Raw genomic sequence first — 25505 nt, 5'->3', positions numbered from 1 at the left:
TGGTATATTGTCCCAGTGCGCTCCTGTACCTCTGTACCATGTTCAAGTGATTGGACTGATTGTGTGTGAAGTGTCTCATGTTCAAGCTCTCAAACCGTAGCTTACAACACTCCTGCAAACCAAGAAAGACACAATAAAATGCTCCATCTGTGACTTCATTTGCATGCTTCATTCCCAGGCTTTATTGTGCTTACTGAAAAGAAAAGAAACCAGTGTGTCGTGAAATAAACTGTGGTTTCACATTCACAGTTGAGAGAAAAAGAACAATTGCCTTTTGACCTTTTTTCCTAGCAAAGTGTTTATTTGCTTATATGCAAAAATCTACATAAAAGATAAAGAAAGCAGAGCTGTGCAATTGGTTTTCTTTTTGCAAATTATGCTACAATCCGCTGTTATAATATTATGAACATACAAGTGATTAAAGAAAAACATGCTCCGTAAGTAGTACAATTATAAACAAATAAGTCATTCACATATTACCCAGGCCATTCACTGTGTACACATTCAATACATTTTGGTAAAACAAGGTGTAAAATTATAAAAGTATTCATTTAAAAAAAAAGCCAGATAAGCTAAACCAAGTTATACAATCATGTTTTGTAGAATGACAGAATTGGTAAATAAAAAACAAACATGAAATGATCATGTCATAAATTCTGTGCACTCATATCAGACCCAAATTGCAGGGGGAAATGATTTTGCAGGTTTTGAAAGACTTGCAAGATTATTAGAAAGCTGGATGTGAAAAATGAAACTGGGTGAAATTAGTGTAAACCAAAAGAATAAATGAGTGTGGTAAACACAATAAAGTCTTGCTTCACACAGTTATGCTATAATTATTGCGGTTGAGTGATGAACAGCTAAAAGGTTTGAGAGCTTGTGCTTGAAATTTAGTTTAGTTTAAGAGCCCACTAATACAGCAGACCCCGTTTCCAACAACTTAGAGCATTAGGTTATTGTTATAGAGATGTTAAAAGAGCAGTTTGATGTTAGTGTTGGCTTTTGCCTATTCAAAGAACCCCAAGTAAAAGCACACTACTTTGATTCACTATCCCAGATGAACATGGGCGCCATGTCCCACGGTTAAAATGAAACACTCATACAAGTCATTAGAACATTTTGAAACTACATTAAGAGTGAGAATCAGTAGCATATCAACTTTCCTTATTAATCCTCTAAACACATTAGTCCACGTCTTTCATTGGCAAATAGCATAACTCCCATCCGTTCTTACTCTTTAGCCAATCCATGTGGCCCAACAACATATAATAAAATCTCTCACATCTCCTTCTGCAACACCTCCCACATACCCACTTACCTGCGGCAGACACTATTTCACTAAAACGCTGATCATGTTAACGCCAAATCTTACAGTTCTCCATCAAAACAGTGTAAATAGCTGAATGTGCATTTATGTCAAGGCGACAGACGGTTCTCTCTGGAGGGTAATGTGTCATTGTGCTCTAACGTACTGATCCCAGGTCTGCAGACACGGGTCTGGATGTGGAGGAGGAGGAGGCACGAGATGAGGATGCCTGCCGCTCGCCCTGGCTGAGCGTTCTCTTGCGCTCTCGTACGAGAGCCTTTTGGTGACGCTTCATCCTCTCCAGCTGCTCTTCGGCGCTCATGCGGCCACGCTGCTGCACGGGCTCCCCAGAGTACAGCCGCTCCAAGGCACTCTTTGGTCTCTCCTAAGAGACACGAGTGGATGTGTTAATAATGCTGAAACAAACCGCACTAAAGAACAGTGTGGAGAGAGAACAATCAGAGAGAAATGTGAACAATTTGCAAAAGGGAGGAGAGGAAGGAAAAAGAAAAGGGGAAAAAAAGAGAGAGACAACCATCTAGGACCCAACCAATATTCACTAGATGTCTGTCTATGCCTTTACTATATTCTTGCTGTTCTCTTACAGTTGTTGCATCTAGTATTGCAATGTATTGTATTTATTGGTTTTTTTTTATGTTAATTAGACTTCCATTCAAAAGTTTAGAAATTAGAATGAATATTCAGCTTTTGATGAAAAAAATCTGAATTAATCTGAAGCTGAAATTAATTCTACTTTAAAAGACTTTCAATTTATTAAAGAATGCTGAAAAATATATACAGCTTTCTCAAAAATAGTAAGCAGCACAACGGTTTTCAATGTTGACAATAATTAAGCGCCAAATCAGTATATTAGAATGATTGAATATACATTAAATCCTTCTAATGATTCTTTTCAAAAATCACGTTTTTTTCATTTTGCATTCCAATTAATCTCAATCAAACTGCAGTTGGGCAACTTTGATAAGGTAAAAAAAAAAAAATACAGCTAACTAACACAGTAAAAACATGATAACAATAAAAAACATGATTTTTTTAAAAGTTATCAGATTTTGCAAATAAACTTCATATATATGTCTATTTTAATAACTGTATGTTTTATAGCAATATATATATCTATAAATATATATATATATATATATATATATATATATATATATATATATATATATATATATACACATACTGTATACGTATACGTATATATGTGTGTGTGTGTGTGTGTGTGTGTGTGTGTGTGTGTGTGTGTGTGTGTGTGTGTGTGTGTGTGTGTGTGTGTGTGTTGTTATTAATGAGTGTATAACAGTCAGTCAGAAAGATAGAGAGAGGCAGAAGCAGAAAATAAATTATCAGAAACAGAGAAGTTTTGAAGCTCTGCTGTGCTCATTTCTGTTAACATTTTCTGCATGAATCCATCAGGGTGGGAGACACACACTGTGTTCACAGTCTGCATAGCAACATTACCGCAGTAATTCATTCGCAAAGTACAGTCTGGCCCAAGCCCACACTGGCTGCTTTTATTTCATGTGCTCAGCGGTTTGTACTGCTGCTGCATCTAATCAACCTGCTGTTTGTCAGCTCTGCCAAAGCAAACTATGACGGACACTTTACGTCCCCCCTGCCTCTCAACAGACACTTTCAGGACTTTTTTTGGCTTCCAACCTTCAAGCTTGTGGTGGTGTGTCCTCTTCTGAGGGTGACAAACGATGAAATGTTAGATGACTCGTTCAGTCTTGAAGATGAGCCTGTCAAACCTAACAGAAGTTGAACTGGATTAGACAAATCTTATAGGTTTCTCAGGAAATCCTTTCTAAAATTCTGAGCTGGGAGTTCGTACTTTCAAACTACATGGTTAATTGTCAACTGTTGCCCACTGAGCAGCCTGATTTCACGTTCACACTTGATTCACTTACTTAATTGGGTGTTTCTTCAACTACAGTATGGTCACTTTTGGCCATGTGTACTCAAATCTCTGAACAGCAGTGCAATAAGCGAAAATTCTGTCATGAACGTTTTCACCACAGCATCATTTCCATCTCAAATTATGTACAGTACTGTGTTAAACAGCATTCTGTGATGAAAATCTAATTATATAATTGCCCCATTTTTTGGCTCCGTTGTAATGTTAAGGCTAAATTCACTACTAGCTTCTTATATAGCCTAAGCACACACAATTTAATATTATTTCAACATTCGCAGAATTTATCAAAATGTCTGCTCCTATTGGGAATGGCGGGAACTGGGAAGCCTCCACAGTATAACTAGCATGAACCAAACCTTGTATCCCCCTTTTAAACGAGTGTGTGACATGTAGGGGTCTCTGTGTACCTCGGTTTGGTAGAGTTTGGTAGCCACTATCACGACTCAAGCCACCAACTACCAGCAGTTCAGGCTCACTCAGGAACGCTCGTATCTCGACCTAGGGTCCCAGGAAAATAGAACTCAGAACTATATTGGCATTTTCTCATATACATAGATGAAAACTGACTGTGACAATCATTGATTGGCACAAACCTTATGGTCTCCATTAGGGTACTGTCCGATCTCACGATCACGCTTCCGCTCATCAGACTGTCGTTTCAGGCCACGTACTGATGTGTGGCGGATGACGGAGGTCTCTTTGGGGAGAGGGGGCACAGCCGGGGGGTGTTCGTCTGGACTGTAGAGGTGAGGAAGAGGGGGTCTGGGTGGAGCGTCTTCTTCAGGCTGCATTGTGTAAACATGAAATGATAAATACAGATAAATGGAGTGAAGGAGTATCTTGATTACTTTGTTTCACTCACCCATTTTGGCTTGTGTGCTGTACGTGAGTGCTGCAAGGGCTGCTGGGTAGACTGCACCGGGCTGAGATGGGGGCTGGACTGAGCAGCTTTCAGTTCACCCACAGATGGGCTCGCAGAGAGAGAAGGCACTGCGGACAATGACGCTGAAGGCACAAGTTTCCTCTCTGGGTCATGCAAATATTCCACCCGTTGATATTATATGGGCAAAAAAACACATGTATGATTATCAGTTTCCTCTGTATGCAGTAAGCAGTGTTGCATGTGGTGCTGTTTGACCTCAGTACCTCGGTCTGTGTTCCATTGCATGGGGGTGAAGGCAGGCAAGGGCCCGCTCTCACCTGGATGCCGAACAGAGTCAATGGTCACTTTGTAGTTGGCTTTGCTGGAGCTCAGGCCTGCAAGCACGTCCTCAATCCGCCACAGCTCCTTCCTCAGCTGAGATTTCTCCTGCTACAGTAGCACAGAATATAATCATTTGTATTAATTTAGAAGGAAATAAAACAGACTAAAGCTGAATAAAAAAGTAAATATAAGAGACTGGAAAAGGAAGGAACAGAATACAGTTCAGTATTTAAGTAAATGTAATGTATTTAGCCAAATAGGAAATAATTCTGTAATTATATAAATCTCAATATATTATTAGATACACAAATAAACATACAACTAAATTAAGTTAAGTTTAAAGTTAAAGTCTTAGTTTAAAAACTCCTACAATATATAATATTATATTATATTATATATTATATATATATATATATATATATATATATATATATATATATATATATATATATATATATATATATAATATATATATATAAATCAGAGTATATAAAAGTAACATTCTTCTTCAACCATTTCTTCAACAGAACCTAAAAGCTAAAAATTAGAGTAGAACAGAATAGAATAGAACAGAAGTACGTTCATACCACTGTGATAATTGTAAAAAAAAAAATATGACAACCCCAAGGCTTGTCTTTGGTTTTCTAAGAGGCAAATTTAGAGCTCAAAGGGGCACTGAAGAAAGGATAGGATTTTCTCTTATTTGTATTTCTCTTATTTGACTGTGTCTGTGTATGCTCTCACACAAACACTTGAGAAATCAATAATCTTAGACACTGTATGCCTCGTTCTTACGGCTCTATCACGCTGATCAAAAACTGACATTAGATCTTCACTCCGGCTCCGAGAGCTCCATATCTCTTTCATCACTTTGTTCTTTCTCTATCAATTACCGGACTGAGAGGTGCGTGCTGAATAGAAAAGGAGGCTGACACGGTTTAACATCTTCTGATACACTCTGCTGCACAAACAGTATTGATACTTTAGTTTGGAAGCACACATTATAGAGATAAAAGCTGAAATACAATTTTGGGCTTGAGAAAAGAAAGAAAGATGTGCCTCATTTTTCAACTTCTTTCTCTGGTTCTGACCTGAGAGAGAGCACTGTGTGTCATCTGGTCTTGAAGGGCTGAACGCAGTCTGTCCACGTCTCTCTCCAATTGGCTGTACTCAGCCCAAGCGTTCTCCATCTCCTGTTTAACACAGAACAAGCCTCAATACAAGTGCAATGAGCTGATATTAGTATTGCAATGAGATTCATTTTTGGCTTAATGTGATATTATTATTTCATGGATGTTCTTGAGTCTTCTGTGAGTGTTTAACACAGCTACAGTAAGTGTCCTCACCGTGGACACCTGGGAGATGTCCGCCCTGATGTGGACCACGTCCTCTCGTAACAGCTTCTGTTGATAGGCAATCTTCTCTGCATGGCCGGGCTGATCCTGGTACTGCTCCATCTGCTGATGGGAAACATCCAGAACTGACTCGAGCTTGTCCTAGATTTGGGTGAGGGATAGAAAATGATGCAGATCAAGAAGTTAGAAAAAGAACTAGCACTAGGGACAAAGACATCAGGTTGGACATAAGGGCTGCACAATTGTTCAATTCTGAAAACAGCATTCCACTGAGGTCTAAATTTTGCTTTATGTTGAAACATCTAAATTACGTATTGGTTAAAATTGGTTATATTCAAGTCAAAATTGTGGTAAAATCAATCCGACTATATTAGGTTACAACAGTAAAAGGAATTTTAAAGGGATGGCTCAACTAGAAATAGATCTTCAAGCGAATTACATGACAAACCACAATGTATCCATTATAATCAACAAGGCATAGACACAGAATAATTTTATTGTGTAGTGTAGACATCTTTGGGGTATTCAAAAGTTTGGGTGTCTGTAAGTCTCTTATTAGTCTCCCCAACAATCAGTAAAAAAAAATCAGTAATATTGAACAATTTACATTAACCTTACTAGTTTCATATATTTTAAAATACAACAACTTTTTTTTTTGCCAAAGCTGGAATTCAGGAGCCATTATTTTAATGGAAATTGTGATGGATTTTTGGATAGAAAAAAAACAGCATACCTTTTTAACATTATTTTGTAACATTAACATGATCTTTAGTCACTTTGGATCAATTTAATACATCCTTGCTAAGTTCTTAAAGCCTTTTATGTATAATGCATCATAAAGAGTTATTAAAGGGTATACTGCATTATAATTATTCATAATATGCATTACAATACATTATATACTGTCGTAAATAATTATAAACAAATTTAAAATGTGTAGTTTAACAATGAATTCCTGAGATTGTACAATGCATTACAGTGCATAAAACTGCATTTAGAATAGATTATACATAAAAGCTTTAAGTGTTACCAATAAAAGTAATAAAAAATAATTAAAATATAAATCTTACTGGCTCCAAGTTTTTTAAATGGTAGTGTATACCATTTAAATATGAAATGACAATCATGATAAACTGGGTAGCCCTGCTGAAAACTAAACACATTTTTACCATTCAGTTGATACACAATTCAATATCCTCAATGCCTGATTTACAATAGTGAATTTAGATAAGGGAGAAAAAAAAGGCACCTTATCTTCTTTGAGTGTGCGTATCCTGGCCTCCAGCTCTTGTAGGATCTTGTCTTGCTCGCATAACCTACTAAGCTTTACCTGTAGAGACAATCACAAGCAAACAGCAATAAAACACGGTGACCAAACAGAGGCCACGACTGAACTGAATCCATTAACACATACAAACATATCAAACAGAGGGCCGACAGAATACATTCTTCCGCTATTCCATATTCAACATTTCCCACTATTGAAGATATCCATTAGCATAAACTCCATGCACCCAAGACAATTCTGGTGTCATTATTTGCAGAAACAAACAGCATTTTCTCAGCGAAAAATGGGTTAGGGTACGTGTGCGTGTGCAGCAGAAGTGCCTTGTTTACAGTCTTCTTCACACTGCCTGTTTATTCTCCACTGTTTATCGTTCCCTCCGATTAATTATTAAGCTGTTATTATTTTACAGCCATATATTGTTGTTTTAACAACATTAAATATTCATTACGCAGATAAATCCACCAACAAAATTCTTATAAATTGTTAAACTGAAACAATGTTAATGATGAAAAGCCAGGACTTCCAGATTATTTACCTCCAATCAAACGAAAAACAGTGAGAGCACTGCAATACAAAAATCAAACTGAAAAATTTACAAGCCCAAAGTATAAAACTCCCATTGCATGTATTTTTCTCTTTAAATTGAGCGTTGTATATAAAAATCCCTCGTCAATAATTTCAATTTCTTCTTGACACAGAGAGAGAGCTTGCTTCTCCCCACAGCGTGTACCACCGCCTCACTCCAATGCCTGTGTTTACTTGCACAAATTCAGGCTTGACTAACAGCTTTCTGTGCAAAGCCAACAGAGAGATCTAGAGGGGAGACAAGGCTCAGAAAGTGGGCTTTAATAAACAGAGAACAGAACTTACATCTATGTCACTTTCAGCTATTTTAACCGGCCGAGGCGGTCGATCTTTAAGCGAGTCACGTCCAGTTACCTGTTGACGAAATGCAAAAGCTCATACACTTTCAAAGACACTGGCATCAACATCAAGACTAAGAAGCTGTACGGTTGCATCGATCTAGCAACCATCAACACTGCACAGCCTACAGACAAAGGGGTTGCTGAAATCATATAAATAAACTCATAATATCTCGAGATGAACAAAACAACAACAACAAAAACAATCCAAACACTCTTTTTGGAAGCTCTGCGATGTGTTTACATACAAACAGCAACTGAGGTATTTGGGAAGAGCCGCAATGATCCACCCAAAGCGCTGCTCTTGATTTGGCAAGGTATCAATACTTTTCATCAGTGGTGAACTTGACATGAACCGTGTGGGAGCGAAGCCTATGACAAGCTGCAACCCACTGAAAGACTGTCATTTAGTTATAAACAGAGGTTAGCTAAAGGATACATTATAAGTAAGAGCAGCTGTCTGTAAACGTTCACTCATTAACAGAAAACCTCACACTCTAGGGTAATTCCTTGATGCCTAATGTCTAATGGAAATAATTAGCACAGCCTTTACTGTACATAATGTTCCCACTTACAATGCAATCACTATAACAATCCCTCATCAGAGCAGTATTGATATTTTACCTAAAGAACAACCCTGGGCGTCCTTGAAAAAAAAAATGAAGCTGTCAAAGTAGCACATGCGCATAGGATTGACTCTGCAGAGCAATGATAACGGTCCAGCGGATTTACATCACTACAGCAGGTGAAGGCATTAAATGATAACATTTGGTTACGCACACCATCCTTACATTCAGACAGAACGCACTGTGCACTGAATAGATGAGAGGTTCAATACTTTTCATCTGTTTGAAATGAAGATAAAAGGGTTTTTTGTGAACCGTGGGTATAAATTGAGGCAATGTATACATTTGAATTCTGAATTAATAATTAAAACAGGTAATGCGCTCCATATCAAACAGGATCGGAAAAGTCGGTGAACATAAAAAGTTTGTGACAAAAGTGGAGGAACTCTATATAAGAGCTCTAAAGGCCACTGATGCCACTGGGAATGAGGAAAACAACTCAGAATCAGATTCTAGCAAAATCAAAGAAAGAAATCCGCAAAGAATTTTATTACTAAACTGCAGCATAAAATCTGATTTTAAGCAGTAAAAGCTTAAAATCACATAATGCTCTCTGTAAATATTGACTGATGTATTTAATCATCGATTTCAAAATTCACTCTACACATCCTTCAGGGTTAGAGAGCAGAACAGCTGTTTTAGAGAATAAGGAAAGGGGGAAATCAGGAAGAATTTATGCCTTGAGGACAGAGGGAGAAGATAAAAGGAGAAGGTACAGTAGGTGAAGGCAGATCCACTAGAGCCCACCTTCAGGTCTAGATACTCCAGGTTCTTCTTCAGCTGGATGTAAGTGTCGTCTGCCTTTAAATGGGAAATGAAGAAACAGGTCACATGACACATGCTTGAGAGTACGACGTGCAAGACTAAGACTGATTTACATGCACACTGTAAATCCAAATGCTGGTACATTGTTACACATTGTGCAAGTGCATGTTATCATGGTGGTTATTTATAAAAATACACTACTGTAAGTTTATGGTATTTTTACTTTTGAAATTAATACTATTTTTAGCATACAATGTAACATCATTTAGCAAAGATGTATTAAACTGATCCAAACTAAAAAATAAAGATATTTATAATGTTATGAAGGATTTTTTTTATTTTCAGTTTCTATTCACCACAGAATGCTGAAAATGTATCACAGTTTCCAAAAAAACATTAACCAACTGTTTTCAATGCTGATAATAATAAGAAATGTTTCCTGAGAAGCAAATCGGTATATTAGAATGATTTCTGATAGTTTATTCACATTGAAGACTGGAATAATAGCTGCTTAAAATTCAGCTTAACTATTGCAGGAAATTACATTTTAAAAGAGAAAACATTTATTTTAAATTGTAATAACATTTCACCATATTACTGTTTTAACTGTATTTTTGATGGAACAAAAGCTTCGATGAACATAAGAGATGGCTTTCAAAAATGTAAAAAAAAATACTGATCCTAAACTTTTGAACAATAGTTTACATAATAAATTTTTGTTTCTTTCTTTCTTTTTTTTAGTACTGTCAAACAATTAATAGCAATTAATTGCATACAAAATAAAAAAAATTGTTTGCATAATATATGTGTGTTCTGTGTATATTTCTTATGTATATATAAATACACCCACATACAGTATATATTTCTTAAGATTTACATGTCTATATTTATATTCATATAATTTATATTATAAATAAATATATTTAATATATAAACATAACATCTTTTTCTGAAAGTATATACATGCATGTGTGTGTATTTATGTATGCATAATAAATATACACAGCACACATACATATGATAACAAAACTGTTATTTTGGATGTGATTAATCGTGATTAATTGTTTGACAGCACTATTTTTTATAGTTTGCTTGTTTGTTTGTTTTTTGTTTTGTTTTTTTTTACAACAAGAAAAGTTCATAACAATTTAGTATCTGGACGACCACCGAATGTCCCTAAACTTCTGTCTGAACTTTAAATTTGATGCATTGTAGTAGGGGTCAAAGTTCACTGGAAAAAAAGTACAATTAAGTATTCATGTTGTAAATTTTGTAAAATACTAGTTAATTTTTAATGTGCAACTCTGTAATTTATGGTTCTCCAACCTTTTTTTACCATGGACCGGTTACGCTTTAACTTTGGGTGTGTGTGCGAGAACAGCACGTGAGTAGAGAATTCGAGTTTTCTTTTGTTTCTGCAATCTGTGTAACCCCTAATAAATATGTGACAGACCAGAGCAATCTTTCATTTACTAAGTGAACATTTAATTTACATGAAATTGTCAAATTGATACTCCATATTGTCAGAATAGCAATCGCATACAGTCAAAATACAGAATACTTATAAGAATCATTAACGCACAATAAATAACAAATTGTCATATCTGTACACATTTTTCCCTGAATGTTCTTGTGACCCGATAGCAACTCTTCCACAGCCTGGTACTGGGTTGTGACTCGGTTGTTGGGGACCTCTGCTGTAGCTTATGTACTGACAGATCTAGAGAGTAGAATGGGTAACAGCTTATGTCTGTTCCATCAAATGTTTACACAAATTCTTGTGTACTTTTCTGACATTTCATATCCAAAACTGCATATAAACAAGTAAACCAGTGATATTTTGAATACGTTTTCAGTTCATTGAAACATTCAATCATGTGAATGCAGGCAAATCATCAAGCAACATGCTGTTATCTGAGGAGCAATCTGACAATCCAAAATACAAGAGAGAAAGAATCTACAAAAAAATAGTCCAAGAAAAGCAAAATGTGGAAGAAAAGATCTTCAAAAACACAAAACAGACTGTTACGTCAAATTATGCAGCCCAAGCTGTAACATTCTACTGCAGACTCCATGCTAACGGAGAGCTAACACCAAACCAACACAATCATAACTACAACCAACAGCGTACGATAGTAAGATGAGCACGGTATGAGAGTTAGGAAAGGAGGGCATGGTATGCTCAGATGGGAGGGGGGCTCAGGGTGGGTTGAGGGAGAAATGTGACCCTCTAACCTGCAAACTGGGGCCTGAGAGGCCGTTGTGCTGGTTCTGCAGGTGTGTGAATGTGTCGCTGCGCACGCTGGCCATCTTGGCCCGGTGTCTCCTGAGCTGGATGAGCAGCAGGGTCAACTCCTCCGGCTGCAGGACAGCGGGGAGACGGAAGAGAAAGCACTTCAGGAGGTGACCACTAGGGCGGTGCCAAAATGTTGTGAAATTTGGCAAATAGAATTGGACTAAGGCGAACTGTGACTGCATGTCTTTAATGACAAAGCTCAACTCACTGTCTCAAAACTAGAAAGCAGAAAGCTCCTTGTGGCCAGAATGTCATCTATCAAGCAGATCCCCTACATTTCCTAGATAGTTTGTCTGAAAAAAATGCTCTCTCTGTAGAAGTCTTACCGTTTTTCCATGCAGACTTGGTGCACTGACTGTGTGTGTGATGTATCCCATTGTTGGCATGGATCTCCTCTCTATTTGTGAGGTCTGTAAAGACACAAAAATATTACAAATGGTGACGTTTACAATGAAAATCACAGTTCTATCACTATTAATCACAAATTCTCTCTTTTAGTTAATGGATACTGTACATCGAGGGGTATGATTCTCGCTTCGGGTGCGAGAGGTCCTGGGTTCAAATCCTGGATGAGCCCACCTTGAGCATCTTAGGGAAGTTGTGGCCTAGTGGTTAGAGAGTTTGACTCCTAACCCTAGGGTTGTGCGTTTGAATCTTGGGCAGGCAATACCACGACTGAGGTGCCCTTGAGCAAGGCACTGAACCCCCAACTGCTCCCCGGGCGCCGCAGCATAAATGGCTGCCCACTGCTCCGGGTGTGTGTTCACAGTGTGTGTGTGTGTGTTCACTGCTGTGTGTGTGCACTTTGGATGAGTTAAATGCAAAGCATGAATTCTGAGTATGGGTCACCATATTTGGCTGAATGTCACGTCACTTCACTTCATCACTACATTTTTAAAGTCAAGTAAAAGTCGGTTTCAAAGTTTAGCACAAAACTAGGGCTCAGCAGAGCACATTTTACTCATTCATCTGTTTATTTAAGCTAAGCAACTGTGTGCTTGATTTCAAATGTGCCACAGGGCTTTGAGGGTTTGACAGTTTTGCTTAACATACAAAATTCTTCATCTAGGCCCATCGTAGCACCTCAAAAGGACACAAACAACAAGAGATTTAATTAACTACACATAAATTATCTTTAACCTTCTTTCTTAAAATAACATTTGTTTGCTACCAGCAGAGTAGCACTGTAGATTCTATTTCCAATGCGAATCCCATGGCACTGCATTTTTGCTGTATAATAGGTTTTTTATTTAAATACAAGATCAGAAGAAAGAGACCACTGCTGAGGAGGTTCACTGGGCGCATTGCTTAGCCTTTGGCGAATCTTATCAGCTAAAACCAGTCTAGTTATCATCCATAGAGATATGCTCCACGACAGCAGCTATGAAAACACAATCTACGAAACACAAAAACTCAACAGCACTACAAAACACACTTTAGTCTTTAAGATGCATAGATAGACATCTGCAGCTGGTTAGTTGATATCACATGTCTAGCAGTGACAGAGAGTCCCGCTGTGTGATATATAAAGTGCCTTGTGAAAGTATTCGATTCATTTTTTTCATATTTTGTTGTCTTGCAGCCTTATGTTAAACTGCTTTAAATTACTTTTTTTCCCACATCAGACTTCACTCCATACACCATAATGACAAAGCAAATAACAGGTTTTTAACATCTTTGCAAATGTATTAAAGATAAAAAATAATTAATAATTCCAGTGCATAAGTATTCATATCCCTGTCTGGGACAGTTAAAATTTAGCTCAGGAGCATTCATTTTGTTTGTAAATGTGGTCACACTTTGAGTGAAGCTTACCTGTGGGAAATTCAATTGGATGGGTATTATTTGGAAAGGCACATGTCTTAATAAAAAGTCTAAGAGCTGAAAATGCATATTAGAGCAAAGACCAAGCTCTGAGGTAAAAAAAAAAAGGATTGCATCACGCCACACACCTGGGGAAAAGTTCAGAAAAACATGTGGCTGTACTGAAGGTTCACAGAAGCATGTAGCCTCCATTATCCATAATGGAAGACGTTTGGAACAACCAGGACTCTTCCTAGAGCTGGCCTCCTGGCCAAACTGAACAATTGATAGAGAAGTGCTTTGAGGGGTGACCAAGAAGCTGATGGTCACTTTAGTTAAGCTCTATGATCATATGTGGAAATAGGAGAAACCTACAGAAGGACAAACATCGCTGCAACACTCCACCAATCTGTTCTTTATGACAGTGTGGCCAGACTCAATCCTCTCCTCAGTGAAGACACAAGAAAGAAGACTTGGAATTTGCAAAAAAAGCACCTAAAGGACCCTCAGACTTTGAGAAACAATGTTCTCTGGATAGATGAACCTCAATTCCAAACATCATGTTTGAAGGAAACCGGCTGTACTCATCACCTGCAGAGTACCATTCCAAAAGTAAAATGTGCTGGTAGCAGCCTCATGCTGTGGGGCAGCCTCAGCGACAGGGACCGAGGGACTCATCAGAGTAGAAGAAAAGCTTAATGCACCAAAATATAGAGATAAGCTTAATGAAAACCCAGTCCAAAGCATTCAGAACCTGAGACTGGGCAGAAGGTTCACATTCCAACAGGACAATGCCCCTAAGCACACAGCAATAGTGGCTTATAGACAACTCTGTGAATGTCCTTGAGAGGCCCAGCCTGAGCCTGCAGCTTGATCCCAATCAAATATTTCTGGAGAAACCTGAAAATGTGTGTCTGCCCCCATCCAACCGGACAGAGCTTAAGAAGTGAATGGGTGAGATGAAGAATGACAGATAATTGCCAAATGCTAATGTGCAAAGCTTGTTGCATCATATCCAAAAATACCTGAGGTTGTAAAGGTGCTTCAGCTAAGTTTTAAGTTAAGAGTTGGAATACTTATGCAATGTACTCATTTCAGTTTTTTTGTTGTTTTTTTTAAAACATTTGCAAAGTTGTGACAGTTCTGTTCTGCTTTGCCTTTATGGGGTATGGAGTGTAGTTTGTTGTGGAAAATAAGTCATATAAAGCAGTTTAACATAAGTCAACAACATAACATAAACATGAAAAAAATGAAGGGGTTGGAATACTTTCGCAAGGCACTGTATATATATATATATATATATATATATATATATATATATATATATGTATATAGTTCTGATGTAGAAATCAACATTTCTTATTCTTTTCTAATTTTTTACATGCAGTACTTATGACTTTCAGTTAACAGAGGGACTGCAATATCTGTACTTTTAAAAATGTATGAATACATTTCCAAAAAACAATAAAAAAAACAACATCTTTAGAACATTTTAAACTTGAAGGCAAAAGGTGATTGAAAAACTTCTAACAGTAAAAAGCTACAGCAACTAAAATAGATGAGTTCCCCTTCTCCCACTACTGTTCTGTTCTTGGGGTAAGATTTTAAATGAAAGTCTCTTATGTTCCACTTTTATTTATTCAAAAATACAGTAAAAACAGTAATATTATGAAGTAACATTACAATTTAAAATAACACTTGTATAATTTAATATATTTTAATTTTTAAATTCATTAATTTTTTTTTTATTAATGTAACGAAACAAAAATAACAGAATTTTCACTAGCAGATTTTTAGATTCTGCTATATATTTTTGTGCTATCACTGCACATTGATTGTATGGTTTTTTTTTTTTGTTGTTGTTGTTTTTTTTATCTGGTTTTTGACAGCTTCTGAGAATCTTTCATTTGGAGGCATGTAATTAGTGAGTTCACACGAGTCCTGACGTATGCAGAGCAGAAATGGTAATGACAGTATGTTAACTTGTAAGAGACACAGAGGCTTCTATGACTGCTGTCGTGTGTGAATGTGGCGCTGGGAGCGGCGCTCTCATGTGGGGGGTGTAGCTGGCAGATGCTACTATTTGTCACACAAGCATCTTCTTCAGCGACACACAAACAAAAATGCTTTATTTTAACACACCCTCTGCACCTAGGAATCAAGCCCTGAGTGAAGACTGTGTGAATCCTGTCACAAAGTCCAAATCAAAGCTTGAGTAAATGGAAACTCGGTTTTCCCATAACCCTTAATGCCTTTGGTAGTCAACACTTCTGTGGTCTGAACAAAGAGAAGAACTCACCACAACTAATTTGAAATTGTGAGATTATGTGAACTGCTCCACGTTCCCTACCTTTGAGATCTGGGAACATATTCCTCTGGGAGAACCCAAACTGGGAGTGTCCACGGTGGCGAAGTCATCCAGCGGACGCACCGTCACCCTGTCTGCAGGAGTGTGGGGCCTGCGAGGGGACAAGGACTTTGAGGGGTGGCCGGGTGGGGGTATGTCACATGGTGATGGTGGCACAGATATGGATCGTGGCATTTCCATAGTAACTCTGAAGGCAGATGTGTCCATGTAGTCAGGGCCGGTGTAGATTGGTGCAGTGGGGCTTCCATGGCGGAACTGTTGGCGCTGCTGCCATTCGTACAGTTGCCACACCATGCCTTCTTTAGTGGCCATCCGCTCATCAGTGGACATACGAAAGTGACTAAGCCGGTCGTGGGCGTATTTGTAGTCACTAGGCAGGTTGCGGGGCACTGGTGGGGAACTGCTTCCGGAGTGGTGGCGAGTGGTCTTTGGTAACGACTGGTACGTCTCCATCATGACGGACTTAGGCTGGAGAGGTGGTGTCCGTCTGGGTAGGGTGTACTCAATAGTGGGATGGCTGCAATTTTGCACAAATAAAAAGTTATTTTTCTGTTAATATTGTGTCCTTCCCACTGTCAGTTAGCATTCATATGCTATACACGGTATTTATATAAAAACTTTTTTTTTATTCTATATTATATGTTCTATTATTATAGGTATGTATATATTAATTACTATACAAATTATAATAATATTAATAATACAAATATTAATTATAATCACTATACTAATAAACTAACAAAAACTGAAAAATAGATAACTATATATATATATATATATATATAATGAATATAATTAAATTATAATTTATTAATATATCACAGCTATAAGTTTAAGTGAAAAATCTTAAAGGTAAGGAATTGTTTTTACTGGGTGTTTTTCTGCTAAAATGCAGATGTAAATGTGATTATTGGATGTTTTTTTTTTTTACAAAAAATAAATAAATAAATAAAACCCTTGCTACAACATGAAACATTCCCTTTAATATTTAGTGTGTTTACATCATAACCACTAGTGGGAGCTCCTTCATAAGAAGAATCTATATGTGAACTGAATCCTACAATGGCTAGAGTTCCCAATGTTACATCATTTAATTAGAGTATTACATATAACCCTGTAAGCTTTTCCAAAAAATGTTCCCCTTATTACAGCACAAACACACAAAACTGACCTTTTGGGGTCTCCTTTCTGCACCTTCACCCAGTGCTCGACCTGAGCCAGCGCAGTTTTCCTTTGCACCTTTTTCTCTGTGTCAGTACGGGGGACGAGACCCCTCTTATACACCACGTTCCCGTTCTGATCAGGAGGTATGGCCGAAGGGGGCAGCCCGTTCCTGTGAGTGGGCACTGTGGAAGGTGGGCGAGAATGGGCACCTGATTGGGAAAACCCTTCCATCTCCAACTCCCCAGAGGAGATTTTAACAGGATCCTCAATCAGTTCCTTGCTGTAAACGTAGCAGTCCTCCCCATCTCGCTCTGGCCTCAGCTCTGCCACCTCCACATGCACTGTCTGCTGGAGGCCCTCAGCCTGGGAGGAGCTTCTGATGCTGCTGCTGAAATGGTTGGTCTGAGGGGTTGCTTGCTGCTCAGATTTGAAGCTTCTTTCAGCTTCTCTATGGATGGAAAGATAATTATTTAATAGTAGAAAACAAACAGTTAATTTGACCTTTAACATGAGATTTAAGACTTATTTCCGAAGATTAATCAGTATCAGGAAACAAACAGGACAGACGTGAGTCTTGGCTTTTGCATTAATTGTACAGTAACTGAATCTACAACTCACTGTACAGATAACTGACCTTGAACCGACGGTCTATAAATAGCAACATGACATTTCTAACATATACTGTATGGCATTCTTTCTTCTGTGGAATATCAAAAGAAGAATTTAGCATAACATCTGAGCTGCTTTCTACTACACAATAAAAACATCATAAAAGAAGCTTATGTGACTCATCTACTATTGTATATACTGTTTTATATACACTACTATTCAAAACATTAAGGTCTGTAAGATGTTTGATGTTTTTGAAATAGGTATCTTATGCTCAACAAAGTAATGTAAGACATGGTTACATTTTAAAATATCCTTTTCTTATTTGATTTTAATATATTTTAAATTTAGTTCTGTCAAACGATTAATTGTGAGTTTGTGACTAATCGCATCCAAAATCAAAGTTTTTGTTTACATAATATATAAGTGTGTACTGTATATATTTATTATGTATATATAAATACCAACACATGCATGTATATATTAAAAATATATATGTGATGTTTATATATTAAATATATTTATATATAAAATAATATAATTACTCCAGCCTTCAGTGTCACACAATCATTAAAAAAAAAAAAAAAAAATATATATATATATATATATATATATATATATATAATATGCTAACTCTTTTTTAGGCCAAATGAAGACAGATTTGGTTTCAAAATGTTTTAATTTTTGATTAAATTTTTTATTAGACTTATTATTCTTCCTAAACAGTTGATGGGAGCATAATAACCTGATAATTTTAGTATATTTTAGTCTAATTTGACAAGATATGGCACAACTGATAAATACATTATCAACCTTTAATGTATCAATTAATTTAATTTCCTAAGTTAATTTAAGGTCATCATTTCAGCTACTCGTTTTCTTACTAGATCAGCCTCAACTGACAAAAGCATTCACTAATGTAGAATTTATTTTAACAAAGCTTTTATTTAAAACACATTCATGATAAATTTACAAAGGAAACTTGAAATGCATCAAAGGACATTAAAAATCTAACTGATAAAGGTAAAGTCATCATGTGCAATACTGTCAATCTATCCCTAGATGGCACTGTTATATTACATTCAAAATCTCCCTCACACAACTCACGGGCCTACAGAGGAACCTCAAAAGAGTGCAGCATCACTAACATTGACATATCACCCCTCATTGTGATCAGACAGGTGCTCTGGCATCAGCTTGGCAAATATAGCAAAACTGCAAACAATCCACATACTTGTGTAAAAGCTTTTGCCTACAAAATCTAACAAATACAGCCACTACACTAGCCATACCAACCATAAATGATATTATAAACCACCTACTCTCCTTTTTATGTATACTATGAAAGCCCAGCTATAAGGAAAGCCCTAGGGACAAACCCTCTCTGCACTCATGGAAGTGAAGAGCATGGGGCAGCACACAAACATCACGCCCCAGTCTGAGTGCTGTGTTCTGGGCTGGTGGCCCACAATCATCTGGCTGCAGCTTGCCGCAGTGATCCTCCTCCCCAGAGTTGCAGTGTCAAAGGGTACACAGCTATGGCACTGTGCCTCTGCACCAGCACCACAGCAGCAGAGGAGTGCGTACACCGTGCTGTTTTTGCTGTTCCCCTGATCTATACATCACATCAGACATGAGCTTAAAGGAATAGTTCACCCAAGAATTTGAATTTGCTGAAAATGTACTCACCCCCAGGCCAATTCAAAATGTAGACAAATTTGTTTCTTCATCAGAACAGATAAAGAGAAATTTAGTCTTTGATTACTCACTCACCAATTTATTCTCTGCAGTGAATGGGTGCCATCAGAATAAGAGTCCAAGAGCTGATAAAAACATCACAATAATCCACAAAATAAAGTAACATTTAGAAATGAAACCAGTCCAAAATAGATCTACTGGATCATGTGGATTACTTGTGGACTATTGTGATGTTTTTTCAGCTGTTTGGACTCATTCTGATGGCACCCCTTCACTGCAGAAGATCCATTGCTGAGCAAGCGATGTAATGATACATATCTCCAGAGGGTAAGCAAATCTTCATTTTTAGGTGAACTATTCCTTTAAATAACTAGTCCACAGCATTAATGCCATCAGCATTTCCAGTGACTTGAATGGCCATCTTAAAAAGGATCCAAATACTTTCTAGGACAACAAATTGTCCCCATAATGAATTTTCAAAAAGTTAAGTTACAGCAATTTCAAATACACAACCAAGTCAGCACAAAGAGCAAAGCTGCAGTCATCCTGAGCCTAGAAAATTACTTTAGACCACAAAATACTGCAAACCAGGCAATTTTTAGGTTTGTGTTTGGTTTGAATTCAGCGAAGAGGTCAATTTGTGATGTTTAGATGCTCTTTAGGTCCGTTATAAGATTAATGTTTTTATGCTTTGTGAATTCGCAGCTCAGTTTACCAAACTTAAAACTGAGTGCCTGGTGAAAGACAGTTTTTATTTATTTATTTATTTATTTATTTTATTTTGCATGTGCGTGCCAGCCTCCCGAGCTGAATACAATGAATGGAGCTCAAAGTCAAGATTGACTTTGACAAGAATGAATCCTGATAGATGACTGACATCATTGGCAATTTTGTTCAATCCATCAGTGTGTATTATTTTAGATTTTTACATTTTCATGTATTTTGGATATTTCTATACATTTGCTGTCTGCTTTTTCTTGTTTGTATTATGTCTGACAAATACAATCACTATTTGAAAATAATAATAAGTAAATAAATAAATAAATAAATAACGTATGGATTATCCTGTTGTATTTAATGGAATATACTGCCCAGGTCTCTAGATACTGATCTTGTTTCTAGACACCAGCCCTGAGAAAAGATTTGCAGCAGCAGGAGGTGACTGACCTCTTCACGCCATGGCTCTGCATCAGTGCAGCCTGGTTCATGGCCCGGATCCAGCCATTCATGTCCTCTTGTGTGTCAGCGCTGAAGAAATAGGTCCTCATGCCACAGTGCTCTGCCTGCGAGCCAATCAGAGAATTCTTATTGTAAATGTAGGAGCGCATTCCCGTGTGGCAGGCCTTAGGGAGAGACAGAGAGAGAGGGGACCATTAGATCTGACCATACATAGAGGTTACACACACGCGAGGCACCGGACCAGCGGGCCCCAGTATTGTTGTGACAGCATCACTGTAGCAAGCTCAGATGTCATGCTCAACTGGTCTGTTTATTTTGTTCATCAGAGCTGAGGAAATGGCCTTTAAGAGGATTACCAACCAATGATAACTGCATTATTATTGTTACAAATACTACCATGCAATTCAGTCAAATGATCTGCACTAGCAATCTGTACTGTGCAAGCATTTGAGATTTTGTAAAAAAAACAAAAATATTAATAATTGTTGTACTGCAGTCAGACTACGCTTCAGAATATGGAAGCTCATTATGCTTTATAGTATAAAAGCTGATAACCGTGAGAAAGTTTTAAACAAACTTTGTGAGACAGAAAGTCACACTTCAGAGATCTACAATACAGTAAAAAAAAAAACATTGGGTCTGTAAGTTTTTATAATGCTTATAAAAGAAGTCTCCTACTCACCGAGGCTGCTTTTATTTGGAAAACAATAAAACAGTAAATTAAATATTATAATGTAATAATTGAAAATGTTTTAAAATAGCCATTTATATTTTAATAAATGTGATTCTTTGGATTCTTTGTCTAATAAAGTTCTAAAGAATAGCAGTTATTTGCAAAATTTAATCTAATTTCAAAACTACAAATCTTTACTGTCAATTTTTTATCAACTGAATGCATCCTTGCCTAATAATAATATTAATTTATTTCATAAAAAATGTGGGAAACAAATATGGGACATAACATTTTGAGGTCTAAAATTCTAAAGTTCACAGTTCTAAAGAATAAAGTTGTAACTGGAAGAAATTAATTTATAATGTGGACATCAAGTCGCTATTTTGAGTTAAAACATCAGTAGTCTTTTACTTTTTTTTAACCGTGAGGTAGAAACAGGCTTCCATAGAATAAAAACCCATCAATGTCAGAAACTAAACATTGAATATCTGAACTCCGACCTTCAGTACACAGCAAACACATGATAAATCAATAAACTGAGCTGTTCCTGCAGAGAGGAAAGATGATTGAAATTCTTTCCTACTTATTTCACAGGAGTATCATATAATTTACTTCAGCAGAAGGTTTACACACAAGTGTCTTTGACTGTACATGCCCCCCCCCCTCTTCATTTGTTTATCAAGTGTACACATAATTATTCAAATACTTTTTGGGTTAATTGCCAAACACACCACACAAATGTTAAAAAACACAGTATTAAAGATGCACACAAATACTTACATGAACAAAGCCGTTAATTCTCTTACTCTGTTTAATGCCAGGGTTAACAGCTCCCCCCAGCTAAACTAGCTCCATGCACCTTCTGTTCACTAAATCTGCTACTGCCAAAATGCAACCGTTGGTCTAATCTCTCTGATGAGGGTACGGCTACCACTCATACATCTAAACGCTTACAACAGAGTCCAGCTCAGCGCTTTTGCCAGTCCCACCCTGACCCATTCAGACAGGCAGATCGTCCTTACCACCTCAACAACAACAAACACACATAGCTTACATCTGCTAACACAGACTCATTCTGTAGAAAGTCAATGCAGAGGCCTTTGGGCTACATCGAAGGTGCCTCTTAATTCACAATTTGAGTTGCACATCTCTTCTGCCTCTCCAGGAGTCTATTATCCCACTTGTCACACACTAATGACTAAAGCAGCCCTTCCAATATCCGATATCGGCATATGAAGTCTTCATATTATCCTACTGTTTTCTCATCTACTTTGTTGCAGGTCTATGTCTGATAGCACACATGCATTGACTAGAGAAGTCTATGTGATGTGTGCGTTGTCATCTGAAAAAAATATCAGCAAACCCGAACACTCAAAATGATTGACAGACTGTTTAAACAATAGTGTCTTGCATTCTTCTGCAGTTAACAGACCGTAGGGCTGTCAGAGAGACACGTGTCATATCTCAAAATACTTGTTTCAGTGATCTGTAACTAAGGACGTAATGTTATTCTATTAAAAAATGCTTTTAGTTTAATATAATAAAATCTCCTACTGCCATACACACATCTACACATACAAATAGGAATAAACAAAATAGCATATAAGGAAAAATAAGGCACAAATCTTGTAAAAATTCATAACATTTTATCATGACAAAGAATGAGAAATGGAAGACAAAACCTGGGCAAGAGAAAAGTGATTTCAGTGCCTTTTATAATATATCAAGTTTCAGCTACTGAAGGAAAGCATGGCTGTTGATATATATGCTTCTCACATTGCTGTCTTTAAGAAGTTAATGACCTCAGATTACCCATCTAGTCCTGAGCTTTCATTCAGCGGTATCCCTCTAAGAGGGATATGCAGTAATTAATCAGATGAATTTGCTCAATAACTCAACCCCTTAAGAGTTTAAAGGAATATTCGGGGTTATTTACTACTTAATATCTATGGACAGCATCTGTGGCACAAAAAGCAAAGTTCCTAAGGTTGTGAAAAATGACCAAAAACAGAACTGTAGTTAAACTATTATGAAAGCAGAATATATAAAATATACAACTGTTGCAAAAGAACAGCCATAAAAAAGTTAGTGTTTGCATTTAAGCTATGTCGGATATGATTTAATTATTATTAAATATTTTTTTGTCCGAGGGACAAACAAAAGGCACAAATCTTATAAAATCAAAGTAATATCCATGGTATTCAAAAACATGCCACAAATGTTGTCCACAGATTATAAATTGTAAATGACCTGGAATATTCCTCAGAAAGAAATTATATTTCAGTTAAACATTCAAGAATACACTGGATGCATACATATCCTTTGGCTTTAATGTCTGTGAGAAATTCACATTTGGTTAAAAACATACATAATAGTACAGAATAACAATTCAGATGTGTTATACATTAAAAGTTTGGGGTCATTAATTTTATTTAAAGAACCCAAATTTTTGACGAGTAGTGTACATACAAAAAAAAAGCAAATATAATATACATACTGTATATTTAACAGATGCACTTCATATTATAGCTACAGTACTAAAAATTTAAAAATGACTGAATAGCATATGAGAGTGTAGAAATGTGTGGATGATAACCAACACTGGAAATACTGATGCATGTGATGAAGTGAATAGAGGAATTAAGCAATGCCAGTCTGCAACAGTTCTTTTATCTTTACTATGAGATCCACACATTCATAAGGACGAATCAGCATATCCGATATTCACATCGGGGAGATGAATATGAAGACAAGATTGTCGAGCTGGCATTGCCTGTTCCTGAGGAAGCAGAATGAGTTGCAGAGTGCATGCTGAAACTATGTGCATTTTTCATCTGCCTAGGAAAATGCCATACAGGGATGGTGATGGAGTGGAGATCCTCTGATAGTAATGATGAATGGAAATTAAAGTACCTATTCATGCAAGAGGCTGACTCAGGAGACGGCCCTTCCACCAGATGCACCCGGTTCAGCTCCCATAATGCACCAGGTCACAACAGGAAGCAATAGGCCAATAGGAATGAGAGAATAAGTGTGAGTTGTGCAAAAACAGAGGGAGGGGAATCACGGCCTATGTGAAAAATGTTAACCAAAACTAGAAGATGTGTTGAAATGTCCCTGGTTGTGAAATATTAGTCAGATAAGCAGGGTGAGTGGAAACGCAATTAACATTAGAGGCAGCAAAGCTAAGCAGTAATACACCAGAGAGCAGAAGTACAAGAAGAGTAATAAACATCATAATATTTAATTGTTGTAGCTGAATAAAGAAATCAATTGAAGCTACATTGTGAGTTCTTCTATGCTTGATTTCAAACGTCATATCTTTCCTACATGAAATATAGGACCTTTCATAACTTCATGCTTCAACTTCAACTGCATTCTCAGATCTGTCAACAATCAGTCAGTTGATTCTCTAAAAAGAACATATTCTTAAAAATGATTGATTGGGTATTCAGTCAGCACTGTATGTTTATTATTTAGTAAAAAAAAAAAATTGCTCCTACTCAAAGATGCGGTCACATTTACCATTGTTCTGTGAATTCTTGTGTGCAAAATCCAGGCATTTCAATAGAAATTCACACAGTCTTGAATTTAGCGTGACAGCGAAAGTTTACCCTATGCAGATTTCAGAACTGGTTCAAGTTGTTCACTCAAATTTGCCGCGTGGACCCACACATCATATTTAAATAAAGAAATTAACCTTACTACAGACAGTTCTAAAGATATCTTAAAATTACAGAAAATAAACATGCAAAAAATCTTCTTCACATGTACAATAAGCAGACAAGCTAATTAATTGCTGACTAAGAGAAGACAAGTTAGAGCAGAAAAAATTAGATAAACAGCATACCTTAGGGTCGAATTCACATGAAAATAAAGGAGCCAGATGTTCAAATAGCTTCTGGCTAGTTTCACCGATGGAGATCTCCTAACTAACAACCTGCTAATTAACACCCAGAGCGCCAATGAGAGAACAGGGCCTCTCACCTTGCTCTGGTACGTTACAGACTGTAGGGCAATAAGAGGGAGGATATTAGAAATAGAGTAGATGTATAATTAATCTGCCTGCTGGCACAATAGTCAAACAAATTCCAGCACTGGGGAATACGGCCAAGGTAATGGAGTTCGAACGATGCACTGTGTACCTATAGGGAAGAATGACTGAGCGGAGGAAATGAATAAACTACAGCAGTGATGGGATCAAACATTCCTGGAGTTTTGTTCTTCAGAAGAGGCTTTGCTTCAGGAGGAAACTGAGGTAGATTAAGCCAAAACGCAAAGCTTGACACACATTTCAAAGTTAGAGGTT

General features: G+C 37.1%; 1 protein-coding gene across 6 annotated transcripts in view; it reads right to left on the bottom strand.

Moving 5' to 3' along the window:
* LOC132119407 (pleckstrin homology domain-containing family A member 7-like) overlaps positions 1 to 25505 on the bottom strand; it is a 156482-nt gene that overhangs the window by 72346 nt on the left and 58631 nt on the right. For 4 of the 6 annotated variants that reach the window (XM_059529328.1, XM_059529337.1, XM_059529364.1 and 1 more), the window contains exons 10-25: positions 20512 to 20687; positions 17045 to 17485; positions 15856 to 16390; positions 12029 to 12112; positions 11642 to 11767; positions 9389 to 9442; positions 7963 to 8031; positions 7054 to 7134; positions 5796 to 5945; positions 5541 to 5642; positions 4392 to 4557; positions 4108 to 4271; positions 3839 to 4030; positions 3653 to 3743; positions 2987 to 3078; positions 1473 to 1691 (exon numbers count right to left, since the gene is read on the bottom strand). In XM_059529328.1, coding sequence (XP_059385311.1) covers positions 1473 to 1691; positions 2987 to 3078; positions 3653 to 3743; positions 3839 to 4030; positions 4108 to 4271; positions 4392 to 4557; positions 5541 to 5642; positions 5796 to 5945; positions 7054 to 7134; positions 7963 to 8031; positions 9389 to 9442; positions 11642 to 11767; positions 12029 to 12112; positions 15856 to 16390; positions 17045 to 17485; positions 20512 to 20687 — 2742 coding nt within the window. The remainder of the gene's footprint in view (positions 1 to 1472; positions 1692 to 2986; positions 3079 to 3652; positions 3744 to 3838; positions 4031 to 4107; positions 4272 to 4391; positions 4558 to 5540; positions 5643 to 5795; positions 5946 to 7053; positions 7135 to 7962; positions 8032 to 9388; positions 9443 to 11641; positions 11768 to 12028; positions 12113 to 15855; positions 16391 to 17044; positions 17486 to 20511; positions 20688 to 25505) is intronic. The other 2 variants (XM_059529354.1, XM_059529345.1) reach the window with 2 other exon arrangements.

The sequence above is a fragment of the Carassius carassius genome, chromosome 3, assembly GCF_963082965.1.
Source record: "Carassius carassius chromosome 3, fCarCar2.1, whole genome shotgun sequence".
Taxonomy (NCBI): domain Eukaryota; kingdom Metazoa; phylum Chordata; class Actinopteri; order Cypriniformes; family Cyprinidae; genus Carassius; species Carassius carassius.
This window is presented reverse-complemented; position numbering and strand designations above follow the sequence as displayed.